The 27,896-nt window shown below is 46.1% G+C and overlaps 3 protein-coding genes across 3 annotated transcripts in view; 2 read left to right on the top strand and 1 right to left on the bottom strand.

The window, feature by feature from the left end:
- Positions 1 to 14,173, top strand: part of MAN1B1 (mannosidase alpha class 1B member 1) — a 31,255-nt gene extending 17,082 nt beyond the window's left edge. Inside the window, exons 10-13 of the mRNA XM_054007315.1 lie at positions 706 to 826; positions 4,167 to 4,364; positions 5,737 to 5,868; positions 8,429 to 14,173. Of these exons, the coding sequence (XP_053863290.1) occupies positions 706 to 826; positions 4,167 to 4,364; positions 5,737 to 5,868; positions 8,429 to 8,632 (655 nt within the window). The 3' untranslated portion in view covers positions 8,633 to 14,173. The remainder of the gene's footprint in view (positions 1 to 705; positions 827 to 4,166; positions 4,365 to 5,736; positions 5,869 to 8,428) is intronic.
- A 409-nt stretch (positions 14,174 to 14,582) lies between these two features.
- DPP7 (dipeptidyl peptidase 7) overlaps positions 14,583 to 27,896 on the bottom strand; it is a 32,304-nt gene continuing 18,990 nt past the window's right edge. The window contains exons 9-13 of the mRNA XM_054007317.1: positions 17,817 to 17,935; positions 17,580 to 17,736; positions 16,787 to 16,851; positions 15,892 to 15,962; positions 14,583 to 15,038 (exon numbers count right to left, since the gene is read on the bottom strand). Of these exons, the coding sequence (XP_053863292.1) occupies positions 14,906 to 15,038; positions 15,892 to 15,962; positions 16,787 to 16,851; positions 17,580 to 17,736; positions 17,817 to 17,935 (545 nt within the window). The 3' untranslated portion in view covers positions 14,583 to 14,905. The remainder of the gene's footprint in view (positions 15,039 to 15,891; positions 15,963 to 16,786; positions 16,852 to 17,579; positions 17,737 to 17,816; positions 17,936 to 27,896) is intronic.
- Positions 17,942 to 27,691, top strand: LOC128825155 (kelch-like protein 13). Its single transcript, XM_054007316.1, has 4 exons — positions 17,942 to 19,967; positions 22,044 to 22,296; positions 25,029 to 25,189; positions 27,043 to 27,691. Exons 1-4 carry the CDS (start codon positions 18,915 to 18,917, stop codon positions 27,457 to 27,459), a joined length of 1,884 nt encoding a protein of 627 aa, XP_053863291.1. The 5' UTR covers positions 17,942 to 18,914; the 3' UTR covers positions 27,460 to 27,691.

The raw sequence follows: 27,896 nt of genomic DNA, 5'->3' as shown, positions 1-27,896 counted from the left end.
GCACTCTCTCTCTCTCTCTCTCTTGCGCGCACCCTTGAATATTAACCTTACATAAGAACGGCCATAGGTCGTCAGACCAAAGGTCCATCTAGCCCAGTATCCTGCCTTCTGACAGTGGCCAATGCCTGGTGCCCCAGAGAGAATGAACAGAACAGGTAATCATCAAGTGATCCATCCCCTGTCGCCCAGCTTCTGGCAAACAAAGGCTAGGGACACGTTGCCTCTAGAGGGTGTCCTGCAGATAAGGGTTGAGGAATATCTTTAGGGAAAACTTGCTGACTTCTGCCAGTGCTGTACCTGTTGTGTAGATGCAGAACTTCAGTCTCGATTGATTCTGAATCCAACACATTTCACAAGCATTAAAATTCACAGACCACATCTTTACTTTTAAAAATTGTTTTAATTATCATGCTATTCTCAGAAATGTGTTTTTCTCCTATACAACCTTGAAAGAAGCTAAAGATTATTAGATATATTGGAGATACATGCTAGATGCATTTTGTATAAGCATGATTACTTGGATTTTTCTTAATGCTTTATATTTGACTTAATATCTTAAGTAGTGCCATTGAAATCAAATTGCAAGTTTCTACTCTACAAAAAGTGTGGCCTTTGAGACGCATGTACTGTATCTAAAGTATGGTTGGATAAATCTACTTTAAAATGTGTATATTTGGGCCAACTGGGAATGGTTTTAATTCACAGACTGTTGGAAGATTACATGAGAGCTATAGAAGGGGTGAAAAAGCATTTACTTCGGACATCACAACCCAAGAAGCTTACTTTTGTAGGTGAACTTGCTCACGGCCATTTCAGTGCCAAGATGGTAAGCACTGTACCTGAATTTTTTCAGTGGCTCTTATGAATACTGTTGCATTCCCCCTGAGCTGTCTGCAGTTTTGTAGGGGAGAGATCTTGAGTGCAGTAGTTATAATAGCTATTTGATCAAATGTGTATTCTGTGTGTGTGTGAAGCAAAGGTTTTGATAGTGGCTGCTGAAAGATCTAAAAAATGAAAACTGGCAGGGACCCTTGCAATCTGCAGTTGCCTTGTGCATTTAGATTACACCAGTGGTTCCCAAACTGGGGTTCGCAAAATGTTACAGGGGGTTCTTGGGGAAAAAATTCCCTAATGGCGGACAGAGCTGTCCCTCGGGACTTCGGGCAGCACAGGACCAACAGCCCAGAGTTCCGGGGACTTCCAAGAGCGATGCAGATCAAAGCAAGCATATCCGTCACAGTGAGGAGATTTAAACTTCAAGACTCCTTATAAGAAATAGAAAGGGAGGTGGATATTTTCTGCTGTTTTTAAAATTAAATAGGCTGCTAGTGTTGGTTTTTAAAATTATTATGAAGAACAAGTTTAAGTTTTGTTCGTTTGCCTGGATGGCTCAAGACCCCAATGCTTGTGTAGGAGGAACTCTGTATTTGAGCTGGCTTCTTAAATACTTCATGCTGTATCACATCTGATACTCCTTGATTAAACGTAGGAGCCTTGTCTTGTAACAGGCTTAATCAAAGCGATACAAGCTGCGAAAGTGAGATGTTGGAAGAGTTTTGCCGTTTTCATAATGTAATAAAATTAACACTGTAATGATAGATAATAAATAATAAACCGTGTGTAATAAGCATGTAATTAAAAAAATTATATTTCCAAGAACACTGCTTTTATAATTTATGCTCAGGTAAGGGAGAAAATCCCTAGACATATTCATTTTTAGGAGGGGGTTCGCGAAACTTGACATTTTAGTGAAAGGGGTTCATGGGTTGTTAAAGTTTGGGAACCACTGGATTACACTATGATAGCCTGTGAAGGGTGGTGGTTTTGTTTGTCTTTCTGTCTGTTCGTTCTCTGGGCAGGTGCTATCTTAGTTTAAAAGAAGGCTGGGTTCAGGTCACTAGTGACAGTATTGAGTAGCTAGGTTACAGGTAACAGTCCCTGCTGTGGACAGAGGCCCTTTCTTTGGTTTTTATTTGCTGATCTGAATCTCCCTGTGAGTTTCCACTTGTGCTTCTGCAGTAGAAAACACATTCAGTGCAATCATTTGTTACATCATTTCAGCATTTGAAACTCTGAGATAGTGCCTATTTTGTGTATTTTTTACAATGCAAAAATACAAGGAAGTAAATGATCTAATTAGTAGTTAAGGCATAAGTGTGGAAATCAGGTGATTTGGAAGTTCTGGTATTGGCTCTGCCACAAACCTACTGTGTGTCCTTGGGCAAATTACTCTATCTCATTTCCTGCCTTTTAGGTGGCAAACATTTGATGCAGGAATTACTGAGTGAAATTCTGTGCCTGTATTATCCCAGAAGTCCGATTACATTATCATAATGAACCCTTCTGGCTTTAAAATCTATGAATTAACACTCCCTTTTGAAAAGTACTTGGAGTGCTTTCTGTGTAAGACAGTATATAAATGAAAGTGACAAATAGTTGTAAGTGAGCAGTGCATTACTAATGTATGTGTAAATCTGTCCCCTTAACACTGTATGTATGAGTACAGTTAATTCAGTCCCTGCAGGGCAGAGACTTTTACAGCATTTCATTTATTATCTCTGCTTGAAGGGTACGGCTGGAACCTCACCAAACCTGACTAGGTGAAAAGATGTTAATGCTGTTACTTCAGACTCTCTACCCTGATATTACCATCAATATTGCCCACTGCCTGTTGAATTGGACGGGGATCTTGAGAGCTTTGTACAGAGGTTCTCTATGAGCACTATGAGATTGGCAGGTGGTGGCAGTGGTGTCTGATAACCCCTTTAGGATTTTGGAATGGTAGAAATGAACAAAACTCCAAATTTAATATGTAATCCTCCTGTTCACAATATCAGTAGTGCATTAGTCTTACTGGAAGGGACTGTTAATCTTACTGTAAACTGAATTTCAGTGGAGGTGAGTACTGAGAATTGTATATGACATAGGTTCCCAACTTGTTTGTGTACAGACTTTGTTGACTGTTGAATTATTCATGTAACATTTCACAGTATTCTCAGAAAGATAATCACATATAACTCAGTTGTTTGAGAGTGTTGCACAATCCTTGCGGTAATACCTATACTTCTGTTCCTTGAATAAATAACTGAATAATAAAGCTGTAGTGTGTACAATTCATGAAGGGAAGATTCTTGTAACCCTTTTGCTCCTGCTGCTGCCTCTGTGCAGGAATAAAATCCAGTGTTGTTCTGTGGAATGTTGGCTGTACCAAGGAAATGAGCCTGATATACAGAGGAATACTCAGGATGCCTGACTTAAAGTATCAGGTGTTTCTGACACTCAAATGGATAATAACAAAAAATTAAAAGTTCAAGTGGTAGGGAGGATGTTCAACTTTACCCCTTGCTCTGTTATATTCATATTAATCTATATTTATCAGAATAATCTGTATTTAAACTTCAAATACTTCCCCAAAACCTGTTACCTTTGGTTTCTATGGCTGATTTCTATTTTGTCTTTTGTTTTACTTCAGTCTCTGCTTCAAAATATCAGAGCTCATGAAATTTGCTTTCTGTTCATAGTTTTAATCTTAACCCTCATCCTTCTCTTGCCTATCATTTTCTTTTGTCTACTTTTTGTGTTTTGAGTAGTTTAGCTTTTAACCTGTCTGGACCATTTAAAATGTTTAAAATGCACCATGAAAAGTTAGGGTGCTATATAAATATTAGAGACACTATCAAATTGAGGGTTTTTTTCAAATTGACACTTTCTGATAGAACCCTCTTGAAATGCTATCTCCTGAATTCTTTTAAAACTAATTTTGTAAGGTTTTTTTTGGTTCCCCTCTTGATCGATTTTAAAGGTCATTCAGTTTCTCCCTTGCTAATCGCAGTACTGGGTAACAAAGAAACTGACTTTACACAAAGTGTTCCGAAATGCACCAGGCTGGTAAACTGAACAAGATGAGAATTTTTTTCCACTAGCTTCTGTTGGTTTTAGTAATTTACGGTGTTATAAGTATCAATAGTAGTTACAAAATCTTGTGACTTCAAGTTGACAGTGAGTCTCCTTTAGTAACGGCGCCAGCCTCATGTCATGTTACATTTCTGCTTAACAAATAATTGTGGTCTTTAAGCGCTCTATATCCTTATTGTACTGCCACAGGGTAAGTCAAAGTCTTGTTTGTTTTAATACCTCTCACAGTGGATGGTGCTTTTGTCTTGCAGGATCATCTAGTTTGCTTCTTACCTGGGACACTGGCTCTTGGAGCTCACAATGGGCTGACTGCTGATCACATGGAGCTGGCCAAGGCCCTCATAGAAACTTGTTACCAGATGTACGCTCAGGTAGAGACAGGCCTGAGCCCAGAGATTGTACACTTCAATCTCCATGCACAAAAGGACCGCAAGGATGTGGAGATCAAGGTAAACAGCCCTACAAGTATCACTCCAAATTGACATCTGTGTATCTCTTGCTTTGGATAGCTCTGTGCACATATCACATTGTTTCTATGAAAATCTCAATAGAATCTCTACACCTGGGGAAGGACGCTCTTTGTTTTGATGGGTAAACTTCCTCTCTCTCTCTCTCTCTCTCCTCGGGCAAACACTCCCTAGGCTTGACACTTTGGAATGATCTCTTAACATTCACAGGCTGACTTGCATATAAGTATTTGAGGCATGTGTGAGTGGTGGAGGAGAATTGAACACGCAGGGTTGGATGGGACCTTGAGAAGTCAAGTCCAGTCCCCTGCGGTGAGGCTGGGCCAAGAGAAACCAGACCGGGGTCTGCAACCTTTCAGAAGTGCTGTGCCGAGTCTTCATTTATTCACTCTGATTTAGGGTTTTGCGTGCCAGTCATACATTTTAATGTTTTTAGAAGGTTTCTTTCTATAAGTCTATAATATATAATTAAACTATTGTTGTATGTAAAGTAAATAAGGTTTTTAAAATGTTTAAGAAGCTTCCTTTAAATTAAATGCAGAGTCCCCCTGGACTGGTGGCCAGGACCCGGGCAGTGTGTGTGCCACTGAAAATCAGCTCACGTGCCGCCTTCGGCACACGTGCCATAGGTTGCCTACCTCTGAACTAGACCATCCTTGACAGGTGTTTGTCCCACCTGTTCTTTAAAACCTCCCATGATAGGGATTCCACAACCTCTCTTGGAAACCTATTCCAGAGCTTAACTACCCTTAGAGTTAAAAAGTTTCTCCTAATATCTAACCTAAATCTCCCTTGCTGCAGATTAAGCCCATTATTTCTTATCCTACCTTGAGTGAACATGGAGAACAATTGATCACAGTTCTCTTTATGACAGCCCTTAACAGATTTGAAGACAGCCATTAGGTCCTGCCTCAGTCATCTTCTCAAGACAAAACATGCCCAGTTTTTTTTAACCTTTCCTCATAGGTCACATTTTTTTAAACCTTTTATTGTTTTTGTTGCTCTACTCTGGACACACTCACTCTTCAGTTTACCCACATCTTTCCTAAAGTGTGGCACTGAGAACTGGACCCCAGTACTCTAGCTGAAGCCTCCCCAACGCTGAGTAGAGTGGGACAGTTACCTCCTGTCTCTGATATAAGACACTCCTTTTTTTGCAACTGCATTACACTGCTGACTGATAGCCAATTTGTGATCCACTGTAACTCCTGGATCCTTTTCAGCAATATTACTCCCTACCCGGTTATTCTCCCATTTCGTAGTAGGGACCAAAGAAGCTGCAGGGTACAGTCAAATTGCTCTCTGCTAAGGTATCCTGCTCCCTGACTGAATTATGATCTTTACTTCTTTGCAGCCTGCAGATAGGCACAACCTGCTGCGACCTGAAACTGTGGAAAGTCTGTTCTACCTGTACAGATTCACGGGGGATAAGAGATACCAAGACTGGGGCTGGGAGATCTTGCAGAGCTTCAATAAGTATACACGGGTAAGGCTGGCATGCTGAGCAGTAATATCTCAGGAGTGTATCTAGGCAAAGTGTTCTGCGTATAGGGACTTCCAAAGTAAAGCTGAAATGGCTCATCTTCCAAGAATCATAAAAATATCTAATAGGTAAAACAAAGCATTGAGAGCTTGAGAGAGTATTACAGTCTGTACTGCGCCTTGAAGCCTCTGGACTTAGGCTTGTGCATTTAGTACTTAGCACATTAAGGAAAAAGACTTCTCATCATATTGATAAAAGCTATATATAAGAGAATTATGATGAGGGCAGACTTTCTAAATTGCCGGGATGGATTGTCAGTAGGACAAAAATGCTGACCTATATCCAAACAAGTTTTGTTTTGTTTGTTTTTCAAGTGGGTCTCAGCATTACTTTTAGCAATTTCAGCTATAGTTTCTAAGGGGCTAGGATTTTCTAGTGCAAAATACCAATACAAAAACCTTCATGGTAACTCACTGACTTCAAAGCATCAATTGCTTTAACTGCCAAGATACTTTAATAGATACTTGTGAATATGTATCCATTGTCTGTTAAATCAGGGGTTCTCAACCTTTTTCTTTCTGAGACACCCCCCCCGCAACATGCTATAAAAACTCCAGGGCCCAGTGGGGTTTGGGGAAGTTGGGGCTCTGGCCTCCACACATAGTTTGACTTCTATTTTGGGGGGGAGGGGGAGAGCGGCAGTGGGGCTCAGGCCAGCGCCACACAGCAGTGCCCAAGGAGGGAGTGCTCCCTCCACCCCCTTACTCACCTCAGCAGGCCATCCAGCCTGTCTGGATTGTGGGGGGGAGGAGGGGTGCGGCATGGGGCGCAACCACAAATTATAACTCAAAGGGGGCAGGAGGTTCAGCTCTAAACGTATGAAAACTGCTCAGGGTGCAGGGAGAAGGGTAGCGAGGGACTGTGTGCAGACAAGGGGTGCAGGGAGAGGGGTAGCTAGGGGCTGTGTGTGGGGTCACTGCTCCCCGAGGGCTCTGCTGGCCCCAGAGCTGGGTCCCCCTGCTGAGGTGGCTCTTACTGTCTGTATGAGCCGTCAAAGGGGGCTGGGAGCTGAGAAGCAGCTGCAGTCCCAGGCACCAGCAGGAGGAGATGGAGGAACGCTGTGGCTGTCCGCTCTATGGCACCAGCCAGAGCAGCAGCTGCCCCACTCTGCCTGGCTCCAGCCTCTGACCTGGCCACAGGTCGGGGCTTTACGGGAGTTGGGGAAGAGGAAGTGGGTGGGGGGGTGGAGCTGTCCCCAGGACTGCCCCACTCTGGAGAAGGCATTACAGTTTGGGCTGCGGGGGAAGAGCCTCTTTTGTTCCCCCAACTCTGCCCCTGTGCTCGGGGCTTCAGCCCCACAGTGGGGTTTTGGGGTTCAGGGCTCCAGCTGTGGGCCCCACAGCCTCCATGGGGGCTGCAGATCCCCCCCCAGTTTAAAACTGCTGTGTTAAATGATTAGATTGTATAACTGAGTTGTGATGTTGATGAAAGAATGTGTTTCATAAATGGGATGTCACTCCTATAAAATTTACCTTTTAACAAAGATAATTTGAGAAATGAATTTTAGTCCAGCAAAGTTTCACCGAACCTGCCTTGAAACCATCCAGTTTCTGCTGTGATCGTGTCAGATCTCACAAACTAAGCAAGATCTGGCTGCTGGAATGGTACAATAGTTGGGTGGAAGGTTTCAAAGGAAAAAAGAGAGTGCTGCAGGAAGTCATGTTAATGCCTCAGTAGGGGCATTCTTCCCTTTGGGTATGTCTTCACTACCGGCTGGATCGGCGGGCAGCGGGTCGATCCAGCGGGGATCAATTTATCGTGTCTTGTCTAGACGCTATAAATTGATCCCAAGCGCTCTCCCGTGGACTCCTGTACTCCAGCTTGGCGAGGGCAGGTGGAGTTGGAGGAGCGGCAAGAGTCGACTCACCGCAGTGAAGACACCACGGAAAGTCGATCTAAGTACGTCGACTTCAGCTACGTTACTCACATAGCTGAAGTTGTGTAACTTAGATCGATTTCTCCCCCGCCCCAGTGTAGACCAGGCCTTTGTGTTTGTGTTGAGCCAATGCCCCAGCATAACCGTAGAGGAGCACTGTGTTTCTAGAAGTAGCTTTTGGATGAGCTATACAATTATGGTCCAGACTGCTTAGGGCCATGGGATCTTTCATGACCATTTCTCAAGAGTAGAGGTATTAAGCCTGTTGTCCTGACCAATTGCAACCTGGTAATTACCTCAAATTTCTTCTGCAGTTTTGATGGGACATTGTCCTCTTCACTTGTCTTGTAGCATTTCTTTCTGCTGTTAAACATGCAACATTTCACAGTGATGTGGCTTCATTTTACTGTATGTAGTTTGTGTATCAGTTTGTAAAGAGTTTTGTAATGCTTCAAAATTGAAATGCTTTATGTAAGTTGCAAAATATTATTTTGAAAGCTTTGCCTGCTTTTCTAATGTTTATTTTCATCTTTTTTTTTTTTTTAATCAAAATTGGGAGTTTGTAGATAACACAAGTTCTTTTTGGCTTATAGAAATATATAAAATTGTTAATTGTCTTTTGCACAGGTTCCTTCAGGTGGTTATACTTCCATTAACAACGTCCAGAACCCCAGTAACCCAGAGCCAAGAGATAAGATGGAAAGCTTCTTTCTTGGGGAAACACTCAAGTATATGTTTCTGCTGTTTTCGGATGACGTAGACCTAATCAACCTTGACAAATATGTATTTAACACAGAAGCTCATCCCCTTCCTATCTGGGCACCAGCATAGAAGTACTATGTGAACCTTCGGCAGCGGGCTGTTACTTTGAGTCACTTTACTGTGCAGGGTTTGAACTGGGATAGCAGAGAATTGCTCTATTTACCCTTTCTTGGTTTTTAAAAAAATTGGAAAAGCATCTCTGATTTAGAGAAATCGGTCAGTCTTAAATCTAACTCTGCGCTTTAGCTCGGGGATGGACAACCTGAGCACACTATACTGCTTTGCCTGGATTTGATGCAGACGTCAAGGTTGGGGAAGCAATTGCAGTGTGAACCCTGATGTTAATAGGTCTCTGAGCAACCAGTGACTCACTCATGCCATTCTTTGTAGATTTTGGTTATATTTCAGGACAGCAGCAAGTTGTCTTATAGCACAGGATTGTCTCTGGAGAGAAGGGCGTACTGAAAAGTTTGACTCCAGCTCATTCCATGGTATGAGCCTGTAATATCTCCATATGGTATGTGGGGTAGACAGAGATCTGTACCTTTGTCCCAGTAAAAATGGGGATGTCAGTAATATTGCTGACACTTCGATCTCGTTCCAAATCAATGAGCTGTGCAGCATTCTGTTTGAAGAGAGAAGCTTATGTTCCAAAACCATCTATAGTACAGCATCTGAATTTTACTGAGCTGTGGCTAAAATGAATGAACGGTGGCAAATTGAGTACAGAACTTGCTGCTGATTTAGCTCAAAGTGGTAATCAATTTTGTAGATGTATGGCAATTTTTTTAACTTATCTGCAGGAATGCAGGAGACAATGTGAAAAGCAAACAATATACATACATGCATTTATATATATATATTTGCATCAGTTAGTCTCAGGTATTCTGACTGAAAGCTGCTTTGTGAGGTTGAGCTACAGAAAAGCTGGTTAGCACATTAGGTGTAATTCAAACTCAGCTTTCTCAGATCTTGGATTTTAAAAATGTTATGTTGGATCAGTGAGGCTCATTGTTGTGCAGAGTAATTCCTACTATTTGTCTTGCTATGGATTAACAAGGAGGGGTTTTCAGTTCTTTTTTTCTTCTTTGAAGTACCTTGCTTGAAAGTGTTATGTTCCCCTGTAGAATTAAATGCAGATGGTCTGAGGGTCTTCTGACATGGATTCAGAATGTGATCCTACTTGAAAGGGTCTCCCCTCTCACTGATACTGCTAGTAGACTTGCTGAGAGCTGTTTGGGTGCTTTGAGGAGAAAATAGACCTGGTGATTATGTATAAAAGTATCTTCTGTGAGTCTAGGGGGTCTTGCATTTTTATTTCTGGAAATGAGTTTCGAAAGTAAAATGAAACAAATTTTTGAAAGACACATGAAGTTTGAAAGTAGCTAACTTATGCAGTCCTGTGAACACCAACAAGTTGTGGGAGAAAAGTGCTAGTTCACTTATATTTTATGGTCTCTCTTCCTGTCATAGTTTCCATGCCCATAGGTCTCATTAATGAGAAGACAGGTTACAGGTACGTGTGTAGGCACAATCCACTCTAATTTTGGGGCTGAGAAATAGTGGTAATATAAAGCTGACCCATTGCAATTCAGTTATGGATTTAACAGTAAATGTAACTTTCTGTTTTGTAAAGTAATCAATGTCTGTATAACTTGTCTTGCCAGACCTGGTCTTGCTGGAGTAGGACATTACTATTTGGACCACTTTTTAAATCTTTAGGCAGTACTTATCGTTCCTTGATAATGGCACATGGAAATGAAGAAACAATTACTGCAAATTATATTTCTCTCTCTCTCTCTCTCTATCTATATCTATATATATACACACACACATACACATAGAGAGAGAGAGGTACCATTTTTTTAAGTTTGTTGATGCTGGGAGTTGGGGATTTGCTGATATGACTAGTTAATGCAGAATTAAGTGATCCACAAATTCAAGAATTTTAGTAATCTTGGAATTTACAAGGTCTCCCCCTTAAGTGCACATTGGAATTTAGAAGCCATACCCTAAAGCTGAATAGTTGTTTTGTTGCTTGATTTTTACATGGTTCATAAGAATTCCGGAGTGTCTTGGTTGTATTTAAGGGGGCTTAAGAGTTAATTTTCAGGAGATGAATATACACCCTAGTGCAGAGAGCATATGCAAGGTTCTATGTATCACTTAAGCCCTGGGTTAAGATCATAAAGTGCAGTTGCACTCTTAGAAGCATTTGACTCTGCAAAAATGGCACTGTAGGGTTCCATGTGTATTGTGTTGCAATTCCTTCCATATCACATGAGCTCAGTATAGAAGTAGAAGGATATGGGATGAATTTCACTCTGAATGAATAAAGTGGAGGGAGGAGTAAACATTATCTCTCTCCCCCCCCCCCCCCCCAATCCTAAATTTCTATTCCAAAGCTATTGGTCTGATTTATTTCTTCTCTGGCTTCATGCTGTCTTAGGAAATTAACTTACCCTAACTGGTGGTTTTTGTCAAATCTGACCTTTTTTTAATGTTTTGTTTAATATTGGTCAACATTCTGCTCAGGGTAGAACAGAAACCTAATGTCAGTTTGAAACTAGCATTTATTATGCCTGAAACATGTAAATAGTCTGACAATTGGCGATCTGATTGCTCCCTTTCTGACTGCTGAAGAGGAAGCTTTAATTGCTTATGTCATGACCTGCTTTTGTGCCTCCTCAAAGATACTTTCTTGCCTCTGATTGGTCTGGGAAGTTTAAAGGCACAATACTCCACCTTGATGGCACAGCACATCCTCTTACTTTCCAGGCATGATAGGACCAGTGCTCATTCTTGGTTGGAAAGTTTCCATTCAGGTACTGTATGGTCCTTTGAACCAAAGCCTTAAGTGCAGTGAATATAATCCATCTACTTGGCATCTCCATGCATTGAATCACTTCCCATACTCAAATAATGGATTGTTGTGGAAAGGCCATAATTTAATCCAGTGATGTTAAAGACCCTTTTGCCGCGAGCTGCCCTGGTTACTTTCCAAGAGCTTGAGTGCCTTGCCTAATTCTAACAAAACAAACAAAGTGCACACACTCAGACTATTCATTCGGACTTGGGCCTGCCTCCACTGAGGAATAAATACTGCTTGGTTTGTTGTGTATGGTCACAGCCATGAAGTACTGCACACCGACAGGGTGAGGCTAGTAGTGGGGTCTCATTTAGGTACCAGAGTTTAAATGAGGGCTTGGAAAAATCTCTCTATTAGCCCAAAGTAGATATGAAAGATTGATATGGGGCAGAAGTGAAACCCCCATTTGAGAAGCCCAACCCCACTGCCACCCTTTAAGTATGGGGATTTCTACCAAGGTGCTGTGCCTGGAATCTCTTGGGCCTCCTCCATATTTTATATGGTCCTGTTAAGAGTCAGATTAAATCTGAAGCTCCACTCATCCTCTCCAACTGCTGGGAGGGAAAGAAGCTTTGCCTTCCGTTCTCCTCGTGCCTCCGTCATGAGGGGTTGAGAAGGCAAGTTTCTGCTACTGTAGGCTGGCCTAGCCCTTTTTTGGGTTCTTCACCTGTGAGACTACAGTACTTACTCCTCCTGCTGTGAGCTTTCTCAAGAAGCAGCCTGGAAGTGAAAGACAAGTTTCCTTGCTGCTCTCAGGATTCTGAACAGCAGCAATGAAACTGACCAGTCTAGTTAGTTTCACATTGCTGCTTGGCAGTCTCGTAGCTGCAGTAGAAACGCTGCAGCCTCAAAGAAAATACTGCATTTATTCACTGTTGGAAGGTTATTGGCAGATTGCAAAGGACTAAAAAGTCAGTTTTTTAAATGAAATCTTAAGTACTGTTGGAAGTGATGACACAAACTTTAATGCTGCCCAGGGAAAGTTTCTGACTTGTATGTGGATTTTTCAAGCCCTGGGTTAAGCTATTATATTCTGTAACCAGAGGCAGCATTTCTTACTGTTTCTGGAACTTGCCCCTATGCTCCATATGGTCGTATGTGATGATACAGTGGAATGATGAGCCTTTTGGTAACAAAGCCACTGCTGTAGGTCTTAATCCAGCATGCTGGGCTGAGTTAGTGGGAGGAGCTGTCTACTCCTCTTACCAGCTGGTCAGTTCATGTCTTGTGAAAACATTCCTAGTTCTTTCCTTTCTTAGCCAGTTACTCTGAAACTTTTTCCAGGAAATGGTGGATGGGCTTGCAATAGCTGTGACTATCCCAGTTGCCACTTTGTAGGATGTTCTTGATAACTAGATTTTTTCACTATATACCCTGTCCTCTTACCCAAGGTTTAAAAACCATAAAGGAAATCTGTGCTGAACTGGGTCAGATTTGTCTGCCACAGAAATCTGCAACAGATTATGAAACATGACACTCCCCCTGCCCCCCACCATTTGATGGAGCTACTTCTGACAAGATGAAAGCTGAATTCTGCCTCTGTCTTGCTATATATCTAACTTATCCCCACACTCTATCATCTAAAAGCCTTTACTATTTGATTTCTTCTATACTTCACTGATGTTCCTTTTTTAGCCACTTTCAGGCGTTATCCTCTAAAGAGGAACAAATCTAATCTGCAGAACTACTTTCCTTGTTAAGTTTCATATTTTAGAATCTTTCATGAGGTGCAAGAGGGTTAAAAAGAACTCTTGCCTCCTCTGAGTGGAAAGTTGGAAGTCACCCAAAGGGCAGAGAGCAGGCCACTGGCCACCACTGGCTCAAAGATTGTAGCTTAGAGTACTTTCTAGGTGGCTCACACCTCGCCTAGCTGCTTTGTTAATGCATCATGTGGCAAAGACCGATCCTAATCAGGGGCATGGTCTCTGCGTGGTTCCTGCTTTCCAGGAGCTGGGAGTGCTAGCAAGGCCGTGTAATCAAGAAGCAATTCCTGTAGTAGAGCAAGGATAAAAGGTTGCCAAGAGAGACAGCCACCTGGCCTTGGCTTATCTTGGGAGCTAGAGGTGGGGATTCCATTGGGGGAGGGGGAGAGTTGACTTTACTCCTTTCCCGGCTCTCCTCTATAGAGACATTCAGCGCGCCTCTCATGGGGCACTATGAACCCTGCCAATTGCTGGAATGCTTCCGCTTTAACCTCTGTGACCCTTGCTCTATGTGGGAAACTTACTCCCAGTGCCTGGAAGGTCTGCTCTGAATCATGTGAAAAAGCATCAAGGACTGGCCCTAGTATCTATCTGAACCACCTGAGGCCTGATGGAAGCAGAGATTCATCAGTGTAAATATTAACCAACACTGAGCATTGAGTTGAGCAACGGTAAGAAGCTGAACAAGTGCTGTACTTTACCCACCTCAGTAACACGAGCCTGGGATCATTCCCCCCCCCACCCCCCCCCATCATGGTAAGGTGATACATTTTACTTAAGGCATATAATTAATTACTAAGATGTAATATTTTTTCAGTCTTGCTAGTATTTATTGGTACACAGTATTTGCAGTAGGTAAGAGTCTACTTGTTAATGTGCAAAGATGAATTTATTTCACCTCTCAGGGTGAGAGAAAAATATCCTTTTTGTATCCTCTTTGGTTATATTCAAAAGCCAGCCCGTGGAATTCTATCACATACTTTAATAAACTTGTAATTTATTTTGAAATAAACGGAGGGGTCATCATTGGAAATGTGACTACTTATTCACTGCTAATGTTTCCTGTACAATAGCTGTTCACATTGGGATTACCTTAGATAAGGTACGTGCTCTCCAAACTTCAGTCTCTACTCCATAGCTGACCAATCACCTATCTATCTATCTCTCTATATATATTTATTTATTTTCCCTACAACTCACTAGTCATAACTAGTACCCTACCTCTACTTCTTCACAAATCACCCAAGAGAACTTTCTCCTTTTAAGCATTTCTTTGAAGACATACTGTTTCTAGCTGCACATAAGCTACATGTGTCCTCTGGTTGTGTGTAACGCTGGAGATTGGTGTAGGCTGTGAATAATCATACCTCACTCTCACAGCAGGGGCACATTCTTTCCTCTACCATTCTGGAAAGCATGTACATGAAGTATGACCCAGTTCCTGAGGAATGGTCTAACTCTTGCAGGCAAGCTTTTATTCTCTCCTTCTCCCATTACAATCACATCTTTGATACAATGCAGGTAAGCATGTGACTAGTGCAAAGTGCTGTTGCCTTCAGTCAATGGATTTGGCCTACGCGTTTTCTTTTGACAGACTTGACTGACTCACAGGACGCTTGACAGGTGAATTTTTATCACCGCGGTAGAGCCATTTGAACTGACATTTGTCAGATGGTCCGTGCACAAGTAGCTCCTATGGCTGCCACCCTCGTGCTTTCTGGCACACGCACTAGCAGCACAACATTCCTGCTGGTGGCCGGATGGATATCTTTAGGGTGATATACCCGCAGACATCTTCTCCCAGGCTCCCTCAATCCTAGCAGACGTCACCCACTTATGGATAATCCTTGCTTCGAGGTTGCGTGCAGCTGTGACAGATGGAGGATCAGCTGGATTATGGCCGCTGTAGGGAATGCCAAGCATATACAAGAGTTAATTGTCCATATCCCAGCATGAGCATACAGTTACTCAGAGGCCATAGCAGCCATGTTCAAGAGTCACAGTCTAGCTAGCTGAGGTGCAAAGGATCTAGTTTCCTTACATAAAACATTTGTCAGAGGAGGGCTTCCCCTCTTGTGTGGGGGATAGCTCCAGCCATGGAGAACAAGGTTGTAGACATACCGCCTGCTTACCATTCTACGATGCAGCTTTAAACCATTCGAGTAGTGTGTAACCCTGAGAAATAAGTTACAGTACAAACCAAAGTAATAGTGGGGAGGTGGTCAGTATGCCTGCAGGAACGGGAGTAATGGGCTCTCCCTGAGTTTGGGTAGCTCAGGATGGAAGGCACATTACTGTCCTCAGTGCTCAAGGCCAACCAGCTTCTAACTAAGGAAGGAAAGCTTGAGTGGTGGTATGTTGCAGTGTGCACTGCATATAGGTTGTCGGGTTACTGGGGCAGAGCGCTGGCCCTACGGGGGAGAAAGAAAGCACTTTTCTGGAAAGGAGCTTCCACTGAGAACAACTTGGCACAAGCCCTGCTCAAGAGGGCCCTTCCTCAGTGATGAGACCAAGTGAACTCTGTAAAACAGCAGCTATGAACCAAACACCATTTCCATGCTCAAGGAGGGGCAGAGCGCAGGGCACTGAGTTGGGTAAGGGTATGGCTCTTCTTCCAAAGCAACGTTTCAGCAGCTTAGTGCCCATGGTGCTTGGTGCGCTGTCTCCTGCTGAGGCTACTGGTGGTTTTCATTGCTGGGATCACCCAGGCCAACAGGGAGGCCGTAAGCAAAGGCTTATGGTTACAGGCTACATACCGGAGATCCAGATGATGAGCGCCTCCCTTAATGGTTATCGCAATTAGTGAGGAACTGAGGTTACTCTTTATCTGGAACAATCAAATGTGCAAGTCAAACTCCTTATACCAGACAAGTGTGTTGAATAAGGGCTTTAAAAATTAAAGACAGAGCCAGGAAGGGCAACAGGCCCCTGACATAGTCATGAGCAGGACAGGTGTGTCAAGATCATCATAAGCCCTTGTTTTCCTCCCCCTCAGTCAAATGTGTTTTCTCAAATGAAATTGACATTTCCCTCCATTACAGGTGAAAAGCATCAACGTTTGTGGCCAGGCTTATTTCCCCAATAAAACAGATCTGACCAGAACCACGAGCCTTTCAGGCGTTACCACAGCTGCCTCAGGTTGTTGGGAAGAATGAATTCATTTTTAGTTTGCACAAATCTGATCTTCAGCAACTAGAAGTTAGGGTGTTATTGCTGGGAAGAAGTTGGCTTTCCAACGGCAGGTGGAGCAACGGGAGCTGGAGTGGGGGGTGCTACAGCCACAGCTGGTTCTAGTTCTACTTCACCAAATTCTGCCCCAGCCGATGCTAGTGCAAAGAGCTGTTATGTCTAAAACAAAGTGGGCTTTGCTGCAGCACAGCCAATATAATCCAATCCCCTCTTTGGCAGAAAGCAGCAGCCTGCCTGCTAGACTAACGTACCCTTTGCCACAGTGTCCAGGGGCAGCAGAGCAAAGATACCTATTGAACAGGCTGGACATGAGCAACTGCGGCCTGCTCTGTAGTCATCCGGCATTGCCATGAAGCAGCCTAAGGGGGACTGTTAACACTAGACAGAAAGGGTGAGGTCAGCCAGGTTAAGAACTGGGGTCTCTCACACCTGTGCTCAGCCCACAGCGAGGTAGATACTTACGCCACCGCCTGCCCATGGATCCAAGTCTCCATTCGAAAATATGATGTTGCTTCCAGCTTTCAGGTCTGAAATTCATACAGATGATATCTGAGGGGTCCCTTTACTCTCCTGTCCATTTACCAAAACCTGTTTAGCTGCTTCAGAGCGTGCAAATGACAGTGGAAAATTAAAAAAATTCTTGGCAGTCACTTTGGTTTTCCACTTGTTTTTAAGTGAAGTACAGTATGGACTGATTACAGAAAGCCAGGCTTCTCCTGGACTCTGCCACCACCTCCCCTCTAACAAGAGGTGCATGAAGAGCAGATGCGCAGAGGGGGAGGTGGAAAGGAAGCTGTGCCAAGAAGAGATTGCTGCTCATTCTTCCAGAAAGAAGCCAGCTCCACCCCAAGCATGTCCAGCTCCACCCCAAGCATGACCGGCCTCCACGCTTTACTAGGGCCAGTCTGCTGTGTTGGTGCAAGAATCAACAGGGAGGGAGGAGGCAGAGTTGGGAGAGGGGGTTGGGGCAGGAGAGGGTAGGGCAGGGTTATGGTCCTAGAGGGAAGTTGCAGTGGGGGAGCATTAGGGAAACGGGAGGAGAGACTAGAGACTGCTTGATTTGGCTGCAGTCCTTAACTAAGAGAACAGCTGCAACTGTACGAATCACTTGCCACCCGTGATGTGTGTTTATATTCATTATAACTGAGCCAGCCCTTCCCCTTAATGCTATCCCGCTCTCCAGCCCAGAATGCAGGGACCGTGGTGGGGAAATACACAGATGATGCAAAGGAATAACCAGCAACATGCAGCTTACCGCTGCCCCAGAACATTGTTTGCAACCAGTCCCTTCGCGGGTGCACGAGCCATTTGTTGAAGCAGTACTGCTGTCTCATAGCCTCGGTGAACGGGATTTCAGGGAACATGTCGGTCACGTTGTTGCTGCTGAAGGTTAAGTTGATCTCGGTACACGCCTGTGATGGAAATGGGAACTGTCAAGATGGAAAGGGGGAGGATCTGTATTAAAGTCCACTGATTCCTCCAAGCAGCGTACCTGATAGTCCCACGCCTCGGCATCTGGGCCGATGCCACAGCCAGTCGGGTCAGAACATTTTCTGTACTGTTTGTATATGTCGTAACACGGCGCCATCCCAGTCGAGTTGTAGAACACTCCTGTCAGGCAGAAAGACAGAGTTAAGCTGGGCTGCCGATAGCTCACTGGCTGCGCTACCCAGAGCGACCCCAAAGAACTCAAGCTGAGAGACCAGCCCGAGAAGACGTAAGGAGATCAGGGGGTGTGGACAGGGTAATAGATCTAAAAGGCTGCGTGCCAGTCTGAGCCAGGCTGTAGTAAAGATCACAGCTCTCCACCTGCCTAGTCATTAGATCAGCAAAACCATCGCCATATCTTCGTTGGCTTTGGGAGAATCCCCTTCTCTGCAACACCCAGCGTCCGCAACAGGCCCCCTGGGTCTTTGTGCCTCTTTAGCTCTCCCATCTCGTTCCAGATCTGGTCTCGGCCCTATGTGAGTCTCGGACTAACTCACTTCAGCTGTTGTATAGTCTCTCATACAAACTATCCCGAACTGAATTCTCAAACCGCACAAGGCTAGTGGCTGTCCACCCCCCAGGGTGTATTTACTGCAGCTTCAAGACAGCAACTTAAGCAAACTGGCCAATGCCAGCCCTGCAAAGAAAGAACTTTGTTTGATCACGGATTGAAAAAGGGAGGGCGACATGCCCAGACTTGCCCAGATGAAAACGAGTACCTGGCCAATACAAGTCAATCAGGCGTAGCATGGGAGCTGGAGGAGACTGGGCGCCTTTGTGTGGATGAATAATTGGCAGATAGAGAAGGAAGGACTGTTTGCTGCCTGCCACTCAAGTGACCTGCTCATAGAGTAGCCCAGAAGGAACACTACAGACGAACGCCAGTGATAATACCGCTAGTCTCCTCTGCTGAGCACACAGCACTTGGTGCTCCTGCCGACTATAAGACAGGATTCGGAAGAGTCCGACAGACCCAGCTCCCCAAGGAGCGAGACTGAAGGCTCCACTGAAAACCCCTACATGGGGGGAAGGAGTCACTCCTTATAGACACCTGCAGAGAGATCCCTGCGCCTCTCCTGGTCACAAGGCAGCTTTCAAAGGGATGTCGCTCAGCGCTCCGAGCCAATCTCTCACATCGGACACATACCTAGCTAAACTCCTGGACGGAGCATGCAGCCTCCGCTCACAGAACGCGCTGTGTGATGTAACGCTGGAGGCAGATGGGGTTCGCTTTCCTGCGCACAAGATCATTTTGGCTTCAGCGAGCAATTACTGCAAGATCCTGTTTGTTGGAAACTCGTCCCGTGCCGGGAGCCCCGATGCGAACGTGCAGCTGAAAGCCATCAGCGCTGGGGGGCTGAGGAATGTTCTCAACTTCATTTACTCCAACAAACTGGAACTCTCCCTACAGAACGTCGAAGAGACGTTCAAGGCGGCAGAAACCCTTCTCGTCCGGGAAGTGATCAAGCTGTGTTTTCAGTTTCTGGAGGACGGCCTGAATCACAAGAACTGCCTGGACACACTCAACATCGCTAGGAGGCTTGGTCCAGAAGAGTTGAGACAGAAAGCCATGTACCACGTAGGGCAGCACTACAGACAGATACTGACTGACCCTCAGTGCATGAAGGAGCTGGACAAAGAGACCCTGTGTGAAATCTTAGACAAGACAGACATGGCCGGGTGCACCGAGCTGGAGCTATTCAATGCTGCTGTAAGCTGGCTGCTGCATGACAGCGCGAGGCTGAAAGGAGCGGCAGATATTTTAAGGCGAATCCGATTTCCTCTCATTCCTCTGCGGGATCTGCAGAGATACGTGCAGGAAACACCCATTATGAGGACAGACTCTGAGTGCCATAGGTACCTCCAGGAGGCTCTAATCTACCACTCCCAGCTGTATGCTCAGCCAGTCCTGCAGACTCAACACACAAGCATCCGCTCCAGCTCCTCTATGCTGCTGATTCTTGGTGGCAGAACCACGGACAACAGAGTCTGCAGAGACATGTGGGCTGCAGATGAGAGCTGCAGTGCATGGAGAAAGATAGGTGAACTCGCCACACCTGTCTACAACCACTGTGTAGCTGTGATGAATAACTTCCTCTTTGTCATCGGCGGCCAGTCCAGATTTGATCCCGCAGGGAAACATCCTTCAAACGAGGTAAGGCGCTTTAGGTTAGAGGGAATCAAGTGCTCGAAGGGAGTTCTGTACACACACAGGCTCAGAAGAGCTAAGGCCAATTTCCCCACTAGGTACCGAAAGTCAATGTTCAGAGGCGCTGAGCTTTCACAACTCTCACTGAAGTCAGTGGGGGTCGCAGGTGTCCAGCGTAACTGGGGAAAAAACCCAGACCCCTTATTTAGCTGCCTAACGTTCATTGGAAAGCGCTGGCCTTGAACACGGCAGAGACAAATGGCCCTGCAGAGACTGAAGAGCTGCCTGGCATGCGAACGGTCTCCCTCAGTTCCCAGCACTGCTCAGGATGGCTGCAGAGTAATGACCGGGTTGAATCACTCGTCACTCTCCTGGAGAGGTATAAGAGGAGAAGTCGTGTTTGAGATCGGAACGGAGTCATCTCCTCCAGGCTGCCCAGGGCAGGTCTGCTCCTACAAGGTATTTCCTAGTGCTCTGTCCAGCTTTAAAATCCCTCTGGGGACGGGGCTCCCACCACGTCCTTTGGGAGACAAGTTAGGCCAGTCAAACTCTCCATCTCTGTTTAATGTATTCCACTTCCGTGGATCACATCAGAAACCCTTGTACGCCAGCCCCAAACCAGGCCAACCTCAAATACCTGAAGTAGTAGAACACCGGCCCACATGCATCAATCCTCCTGGCCTTTGAGCTCTGCTGCCTGACCCAGTCCCACTGAAACAGGATCATATTCAGACCATCCCCTCTGCCGCAAAAATCGCTCTAGCAAGGGCAAGAGTTACAGTTCGACTCTCCTTAAAAGAAGCGCCTCCATTTCTCTTGCCCATAAAGGGTGAATATTCCCCCCCTCCCCCGTACATGCCCCAGCTCCAATGTCTTGCCCCTGCCTAGGAAGTAAGACACCATTGTTTCAGGGGTTAGCTAGAGAGTATTAGCGCAGGTGGGGCTCAGCGCCCCACTTGCTAAATGTCACTTTGTGCTTAGAGCCCAAACTGGTTGCCCCCCAGGGTCTCTGGCAAACTCTGCCCTCCAATCAGACTTAATGGGAGGGTGGGGGGGTTAGGGGATTAGGGAGGCTGCAGGAAGCAGCACAGTGCTACCAGCATCCCAGAGGCTCTTCTGGTCTAGTCCCTTCAACCCCACCCAAAAGGGTCAGCTCTGCCCAGGAGATGGGAAGCCTCAGACCAGGCTGGGACGAAGCGCTGGTCAGGTGGTGGCAAGAGGACAGAGGGTGATAGCGGTGCTGTGTCTTCAGCAGAGAGTTGTTAACAACCAGGAGTGAATTAACATGCCAGCCTGGATGCTGTAGATCAAGCCAAGTTCTGCTCCGTAAGGAGGATCACACGGGTTTCCAGCTGGAAGCCTTGTTCTGACAGCCCCCTCGGTGGTAGTTTCCCATGGCTCAGGTGGGATTCCCGAGACAGCCCATCTCTGTCATGCTACAGCATAGAGCCTTGTACCAGGTTCTTATCACTTGCCCTGTTTAAATAAGTAGCTCAAGAAACACACGCGGCTTTCGCTGTGGCCCGAGATGTAACTTTGTGGAGGGGGCGTTGCGTAGATCTTACCCACACACATTCAGAAAAGCTCTATAGCATTTCGGTCCTGTATGCAGACGAAGTTGTACAGGTTTGTTTAGACTTGGGGCACACTAAGTGCCATTTAAAGGAACCATTCAGGCTGGGCTGTATTAGCCCTCTCAGCTGAAAGGGGGGCTACCCTGGAATCCCGGGGTGTGCCTGCAGCACATGTAGACGTACTGTGCTCATTCTAATCTAGCTAGCTTATGAATTGGAGTAGTGACGCTGTGGCAACACAGGCTTAGGCATGGGCCAGCTGCCCGAGGAATTATCCAGGGCTCTGGGCAGTCTTGTACAACCCACATTAAAGCCCGTGAAGCTGCAGCCTCACTGTTCTGGTACCCAGGCTAGGCCAATTAAAGCTAGATCAGGCACGTCTACACCATTGCAGTCATGCCCAATGAGTGCAGTGCATAGCAGTTCTTAAAGCCAGGCCTGTCTCCCACCAGCCTGGCTAGCTCACTGCCTGGCGCAGTGACCACTGTTCCCTCTGTTGTGATCCTAGGTGTTCCGCTTTGATCCCCGTGACATGTCATGGCTCCAGGTCTCCAGCATGCTGGAGAGGAGAACGCGCTTCCACGCGGATGTGCTGTCTGATCGCATCCTGGCTGTGGGCGGCGGGACGCTCCTGGGGAGGCTCACCAACACCATGGAAGCATACCAGCCTGCGCAGAACACGTGGGAGTGCGCGGCTCCCTTCCCAGTGCCAGTGGCTGATCATGCAGGCACCATCCACAAGGGAATCCTCTACATTTCAGGTGACGCTGCTCTTGGAACTCACGTAGCTACTTTGCTTTTACCGGTAACCTTACGGTCAAGATAGACTGGACCAGGACAGTGCTTGGATGGGCGATTGACCAGGGAAATCCATAGTGCTGTATGGGGCTGGTGAATCAATAAGTGGTGCTCCTCCTCCTGACCCAATGCCAGCTGTTACATCAGAGGGCAGCGTCTTGCAGAGAAGACTTACAATAGGATCTTGGCCAGCTGCAGTCAAACATCCCGTTGCACGTTTTGTCAGACCAGGAATTTTGACCGTGGTGTCTTGGCCAAGTTCCAGCTGCTTTCCTTTAAGAAAGCAAACGAGGGTGAGATTTCCAAAGCACCGCCGCATGTTTAGCCACACACGTGACGTGCATTTGAATGGAAGATGTGGGGCTAACACCCCTGCCCTGCTCTGGAGCGCTCAGCCTAGGCAACCAAGCACAGAAAGTAACTGAAGTGTAAGTTCTTCAGGGCAAGGGCCATCTGATGTTTCTGTACAGCGCCTGGCACAATGAGGCCCCAGGCCTTATGCGGACCGTGGGCACTATTGCAATATGATTTACTAATTGCACGCCCACGCCCTGGTAAAAGAACGTTACGAAGGTTGCAAAGTCAAACACTCAAGTTAGAAAATGCCGAAATTAAGGTTGCCTGGGCAACCCTAATTCAGTCCCTCTGTGCGTAAGCACTTCCATACATTCTTTAATTACACGATCACATATTATTTTTTCCACAGGACCCCCTGCCTCATTCATCCCCTGCCCCAAAGCATGGGGACACTAGAATTTTTCAAAGGAAAAGCTGCCGGAATTTTTTGTAACATGGCAAAACAATGCGTTTCCCCCTAGCCTCAATCGTGGAAACGGCTACACTGGTCTGGTTGGAATTTTCCAAAAAAAGGGTCAGCCCGAGGCAGACACCTGTCATGGAAAAATTTCAGTTCAGCCACTTAACGTCTGGCAAAGTTATAAACAAGTCTTATCAATGGGAAGTGTTGGGCACCCACAATAATAGGCAATTCTACCAGCCCCGCCTAGGACACCACTACCTAACGCAATGTGTTAAACACATCCGGAAATACAAAAATGAAGGGTTCCTTCAGCAATTGCTAACTTGGACACGTAGTAGAACGTACAGTCAGCGCTAGTCCTGTCTCAGGTCAAAAGAAAGCGCATCATTAACATAATGACATTCAAGGTATTGCTTGTGCGCTATAAGATGATTTGACACTGCAGTAGGAACCTTTGGTTTTTGACTTTCATCAATTTTAAGGCTAGAAATGATCATTGGGATCGAGTTCCCGGACCTCCTTGATTTGAACTGTGCAACTTGCATGGTGCATTTAATATATAATTATACTGTGGTATCTTAGGAGAAGGACACTGAAGTGTAAGACGCTGAGATCAGTTCTACCTTAGTGTCCAAATAAGCATAAAAGCCCATCTGAAATGGCACTTCTTGAACCCTGGCTCCAGCGCCAGGCTCCTGGATCAGCCAGAGTGACCGGCTGACCTAGGTCGGAAGGATGGCCCAGTGGTTCGGGCACTAGCCTTGGGCTTGAGAGACTGGGATTCAATTCTTTGCTCCACCACAGACTTCCTGCAGGAGCTTAGGCAAGTCACTTAGCCTCTGTGTCTGTTTCCCATCTGTCCAATGAGGATAAAGATGCTCCTCTCCCTCCCAGGGTGGGCGTGAGAACGAATGCATTAAAAACACGGTGAAGTGCTGACAGCCCATGGTTATGTCTCATTGAAGTTAGAAAGGAACATAGGACTGGGTCATTGAGTCTAGTCCCGTGCTATCATAGGCAGCCCCATCACATAATCCCATTCACAGTACTAGCCCGTGGGGTCTTATCCACAGCTCTGTCCAGTCATACTGAACAATTCCGCACGCAGTGCTGGTATGAGAGCTTCAAACAAAACGTGCTGTATCCAAGCAGACAGCGTGGGGGTGGAGAGTGTTTACACACAATCTGGAAAACCCGGAGTTAAGTGTTGTGTCAGCCACATTTGACCTCCTGTCCTCCCTTATCTTTAACTCAGAGACTCTGTCTGCATTCTTCAGTTCAGTGAGCATGAAGGGGTGTGCCTGTCAAATACTAGCCTCCTGCCTCACAGAGAGGAAGCTGGTCTACTGCAGCCCTGAGAGACCCACGCGAGGGGTGTCTTAGAGCCAGGGAACGGTTAGAGAACAGGAACGGGCTCAGATTCAAGAATCAGGCAAAACTTGAAACTTGAAAGATGTTTCAACAGATTTCTTTTTAAATAGCCACTTTTGTGCATCTCTGCACGTCCTGGTGCCCGGTGGAAGCAGATCCCTCAAGAGAGGCTGTTCCTGCTTCCTGGTTGGGTTGGAAATACCCCATGTGCCACCATAAAATCTCGTGGGGGGAAAACCTGTTTGCAGGAGACACTTTTCACATCCAAGAGGTTTGATTTTAAAACCTCCAGACTTTTGGATGCTCATCTGGCACACGCCACTTGTAACAAGGTCCTGCCCTTTCTGGGGAGGAAGCCCCTCCCCACAGGAGAGACAGCTGGGTCTTCAGGGTACAGCACCTTGGCAAGGCTGCATATGTAGCTGGAGCACTTTCCCCTCACCATGACATAGGCAGGGATGGCTGGCAAGGCTCCCTTAATGCCTGTTTGCAGAGTGCTGTGAGCCTCTGATGAGAACAGCTTTAGCAGGGCAGAGGGACTCTCTCCTCGCTTCTCTCCTCCAGGGGGCTTTTCTGCTGGCAAGACCTTGAGGGACACATACAGCTACCTCCCTCGCCTCCGGCGCTGGATCGCTAACCGTGCCATGACTTTCGCCCGGTGTGACCATGGAATGGCTGCAGTCGGAGACAGGATCTTCTGTATTGGAGGCAGGACTTTAAATGCTGTAAGTTGGGATTTGTTCTTAGAAATGGCCAGGTGGTGCCCCAGATGCAGGACTGTATTATTCTAGTTTAATGACACTGTAAACTTCATTAATTTCAATGGATTTCAGTCTTGCAGGGTACTAATGCAGTGGTGAACAAGCCAATAAGCCTGTGCAAATGCCTAGGTCCATACAATTGTTTTCATGAGTTGCTGCCCTGTTCTAATCAAATCCTAGTTACTACCAATATCAAGAATATTTACAGCAGCAATGGAAATGTTTTAAAAGCCAAATCATCATTCCTTTGCAGTCGCATCCTTATGCAGGAGTGAAACGGACAAGCCGATTCTCCTCATGCGTGCCGAGAGAAATGCAGAAAGCAAGCAGAACAGAGAGAGGAAGGATGGTCCAGTGGGTAGGGAGCTAGCCTGGATTCAGGTCCCTGCTCTGTCACAGACTTCCTTGGACAAGTCACTTAGCCCACGCCTACGCCAGAGCAGCTATAGGAGCACAGCTGGGAGCTGCAGCTAGGGTGCCGCTGTGGCGTAGATGGTTCCTACGTTGAAGCAAGGGGTTTGTCCATTTCTGAGAGATGGTACCTATGTCAACAGAAGAATTCTGCTGTCACCTAGCTGTGTTGACAGTGGAGGTCAGGTCGACCTAACTACATCACACAGGGCACAAAGTTTCTACAGCCCTGAGCGATGGAGCTAGCTCAATCTCATTTTTAGCTGTAGACCAGGCCTAAGTCTCTCTGTGCCTCAGTTCCCCATCTGTACAATGGGGAGAATAGCACTGCCCTGCCCCCCAGGGATGTCGTGAGGATAAATACATTAGCAATCGTGCTGCACTCAGATACTACGGTAATGAGGGCCATAAAAGAGAGAGAACTATCAAGTAAATCAGGTTTCTAAAGCTCTTTCCATTTTACTCACTGCAGGGGGTTGATATAGGTGAGGGCTTTTCTTTTAGACTAGCTGTCCTGCGGCAGCCTGCCTGTCAAAAGGATTCTCTGAGTGTCTCCACACTCCTCCAGGAGGGAAGAGAATTCAATGTGTAACAAGCAACCCTGCTCCGGGCCATGCACCATCCTGCACCGACAGCTCCTGTGGTGTTCTAAGCACTCTGCCTCCAGCTCCGTAGGCAGAGGCTCAATGCATAAGGATACACATGGTTTGTGATATTACTGACACCGACAACTCATTAGTGGTGGGGCAGTTTTTCAGGCTTGCCTTTAACTGGATCCCTCTGGTTTTGTGCCTTCAGTTTTGGCCACCTGCATATCCCAGCATGGTGCCTGATCTGCAGATTCAGACAGGTACCCAGGTATCTAAGTGGGTTAAATCGGTGGGTGTAAAAACACTGGCCCTTGGAGCCTTTGATGTAGAGGATGGGTTGATAGAGATGGAGCTGCGGATGACCCCTCCTCTCCCCCAAGCTTCACCTTGGCTGCTGTCCATGACATGACAACACAACCCACCATTCAGGGGCTCCCCCCAGTGCCTTAAATCTAACGGGGACAGACCAGACCTTGGGCTCTTTCCGCTCCTAGGTGCACTTGCTTTTCCCTGCATTCCTTCTCCATTTTCCAGAGAGGAACGACCCCTCTTCAGAGCCATTTTCTGATACCACTTGGGTGTTTCACATGGGTTTCTTAGGATGCTTTTAAATTAACTGCTACATTTCAACTGTGAATGAGGCCCCCTGAGCCCCCTGGTGGGCAAATGATTTAAGAACACAATTTGCCTTTAACCATGACTTAAGACACTGGCATCACTCATTGGGTGGGGGATCGTTAGATTGAAAAAGTCCAGAGCTACAGTACCATCCACCCAAGCGGTCATGTAGCAAATCAGTGATCTGGTTCGTTGCAGGCAGAGGAATGGATTCAAGTGAACGAGACAGAACATTACTGCCCGATGACTGACCAGTGGACCACGCTGACACTATCCCCCTTTGGCTGCTGCCAGTTCAGCATCGCTGTGCTCTACTCTAGACTCTATATCACAGGAGGCGGATCGCTGCGACGCATGAGTAAAGACGATGGCGTGTTCATCTATGATCCCGACGGGAGGATATGGAAGAAAGCTGGCTCCCTGCCTCATGCTTTGGTCGATCATGCCTCCTGCATGATTAAACTGTCCTGTGAGATGACAGCTGACCAGCAGGAGAGAGGAGCGAAGTGCTCGCCCGGTGGCAACAGCAGAAAGAGATCCACTCTCAGCTTGTTCATCACCAACAAACAAGAGTCCCACTCGGCTTTTCAAAGGGAGCAGGAACTGGAGCCGTGAAGGAGCTGCTCTGATGGAGCACGTGGCAAGTGCCCTAAGCATTTTAAGAGCTCTCCTCGATTCCTAGCCAAACACTGCTGCTCGGGATTTAGGAGCAGCACATTCTTGGCTTAACATTAGCATGGTGCTGGCGTGCACTGCAAGCAGAATGAACGAGGAAGTGGAGGCATGGCCTAGCCGCACTGCGCTGGCCTGGATACTTCTCTAATTTTAAAAATAAAGAATATTTTCCCTTCTAAATCTCTAACATATGCAAACCTTCTTTGAAATGAACGAAGATGAAGGTTATTTTTTAAAAAATAGAGTAGTTCTAAAAAACAGAGTAGTTCTAAAGAAGTGTTATAATCTGCAAATTGCACTCAAAGTTTTTAAAATGTCAAAAATCTCCTTACAAAGTCCCCTTAGGCACATACGTTAGATACCCACCCTCCCTCCCC

This window comes from Malaclemys terrapin, chromosome 17 (assembly GCF_027887155.1).
Source record: "Malaclemys terrapin pileata isolate rMalTer1 chromosome 17, rMalTer1.hap1, whole genome shotgun sequence".
NCBI classification, from domain to species: Eukaryota; Metazoa; Chordata; order Testudines; family Emydidae; genus Malaclemys; species Malaclemys terrapin.
Note: the sequence above shows the minus strand (reverse complement) of the source record. Positions and strands in the feature narration are given on the sequence as shown.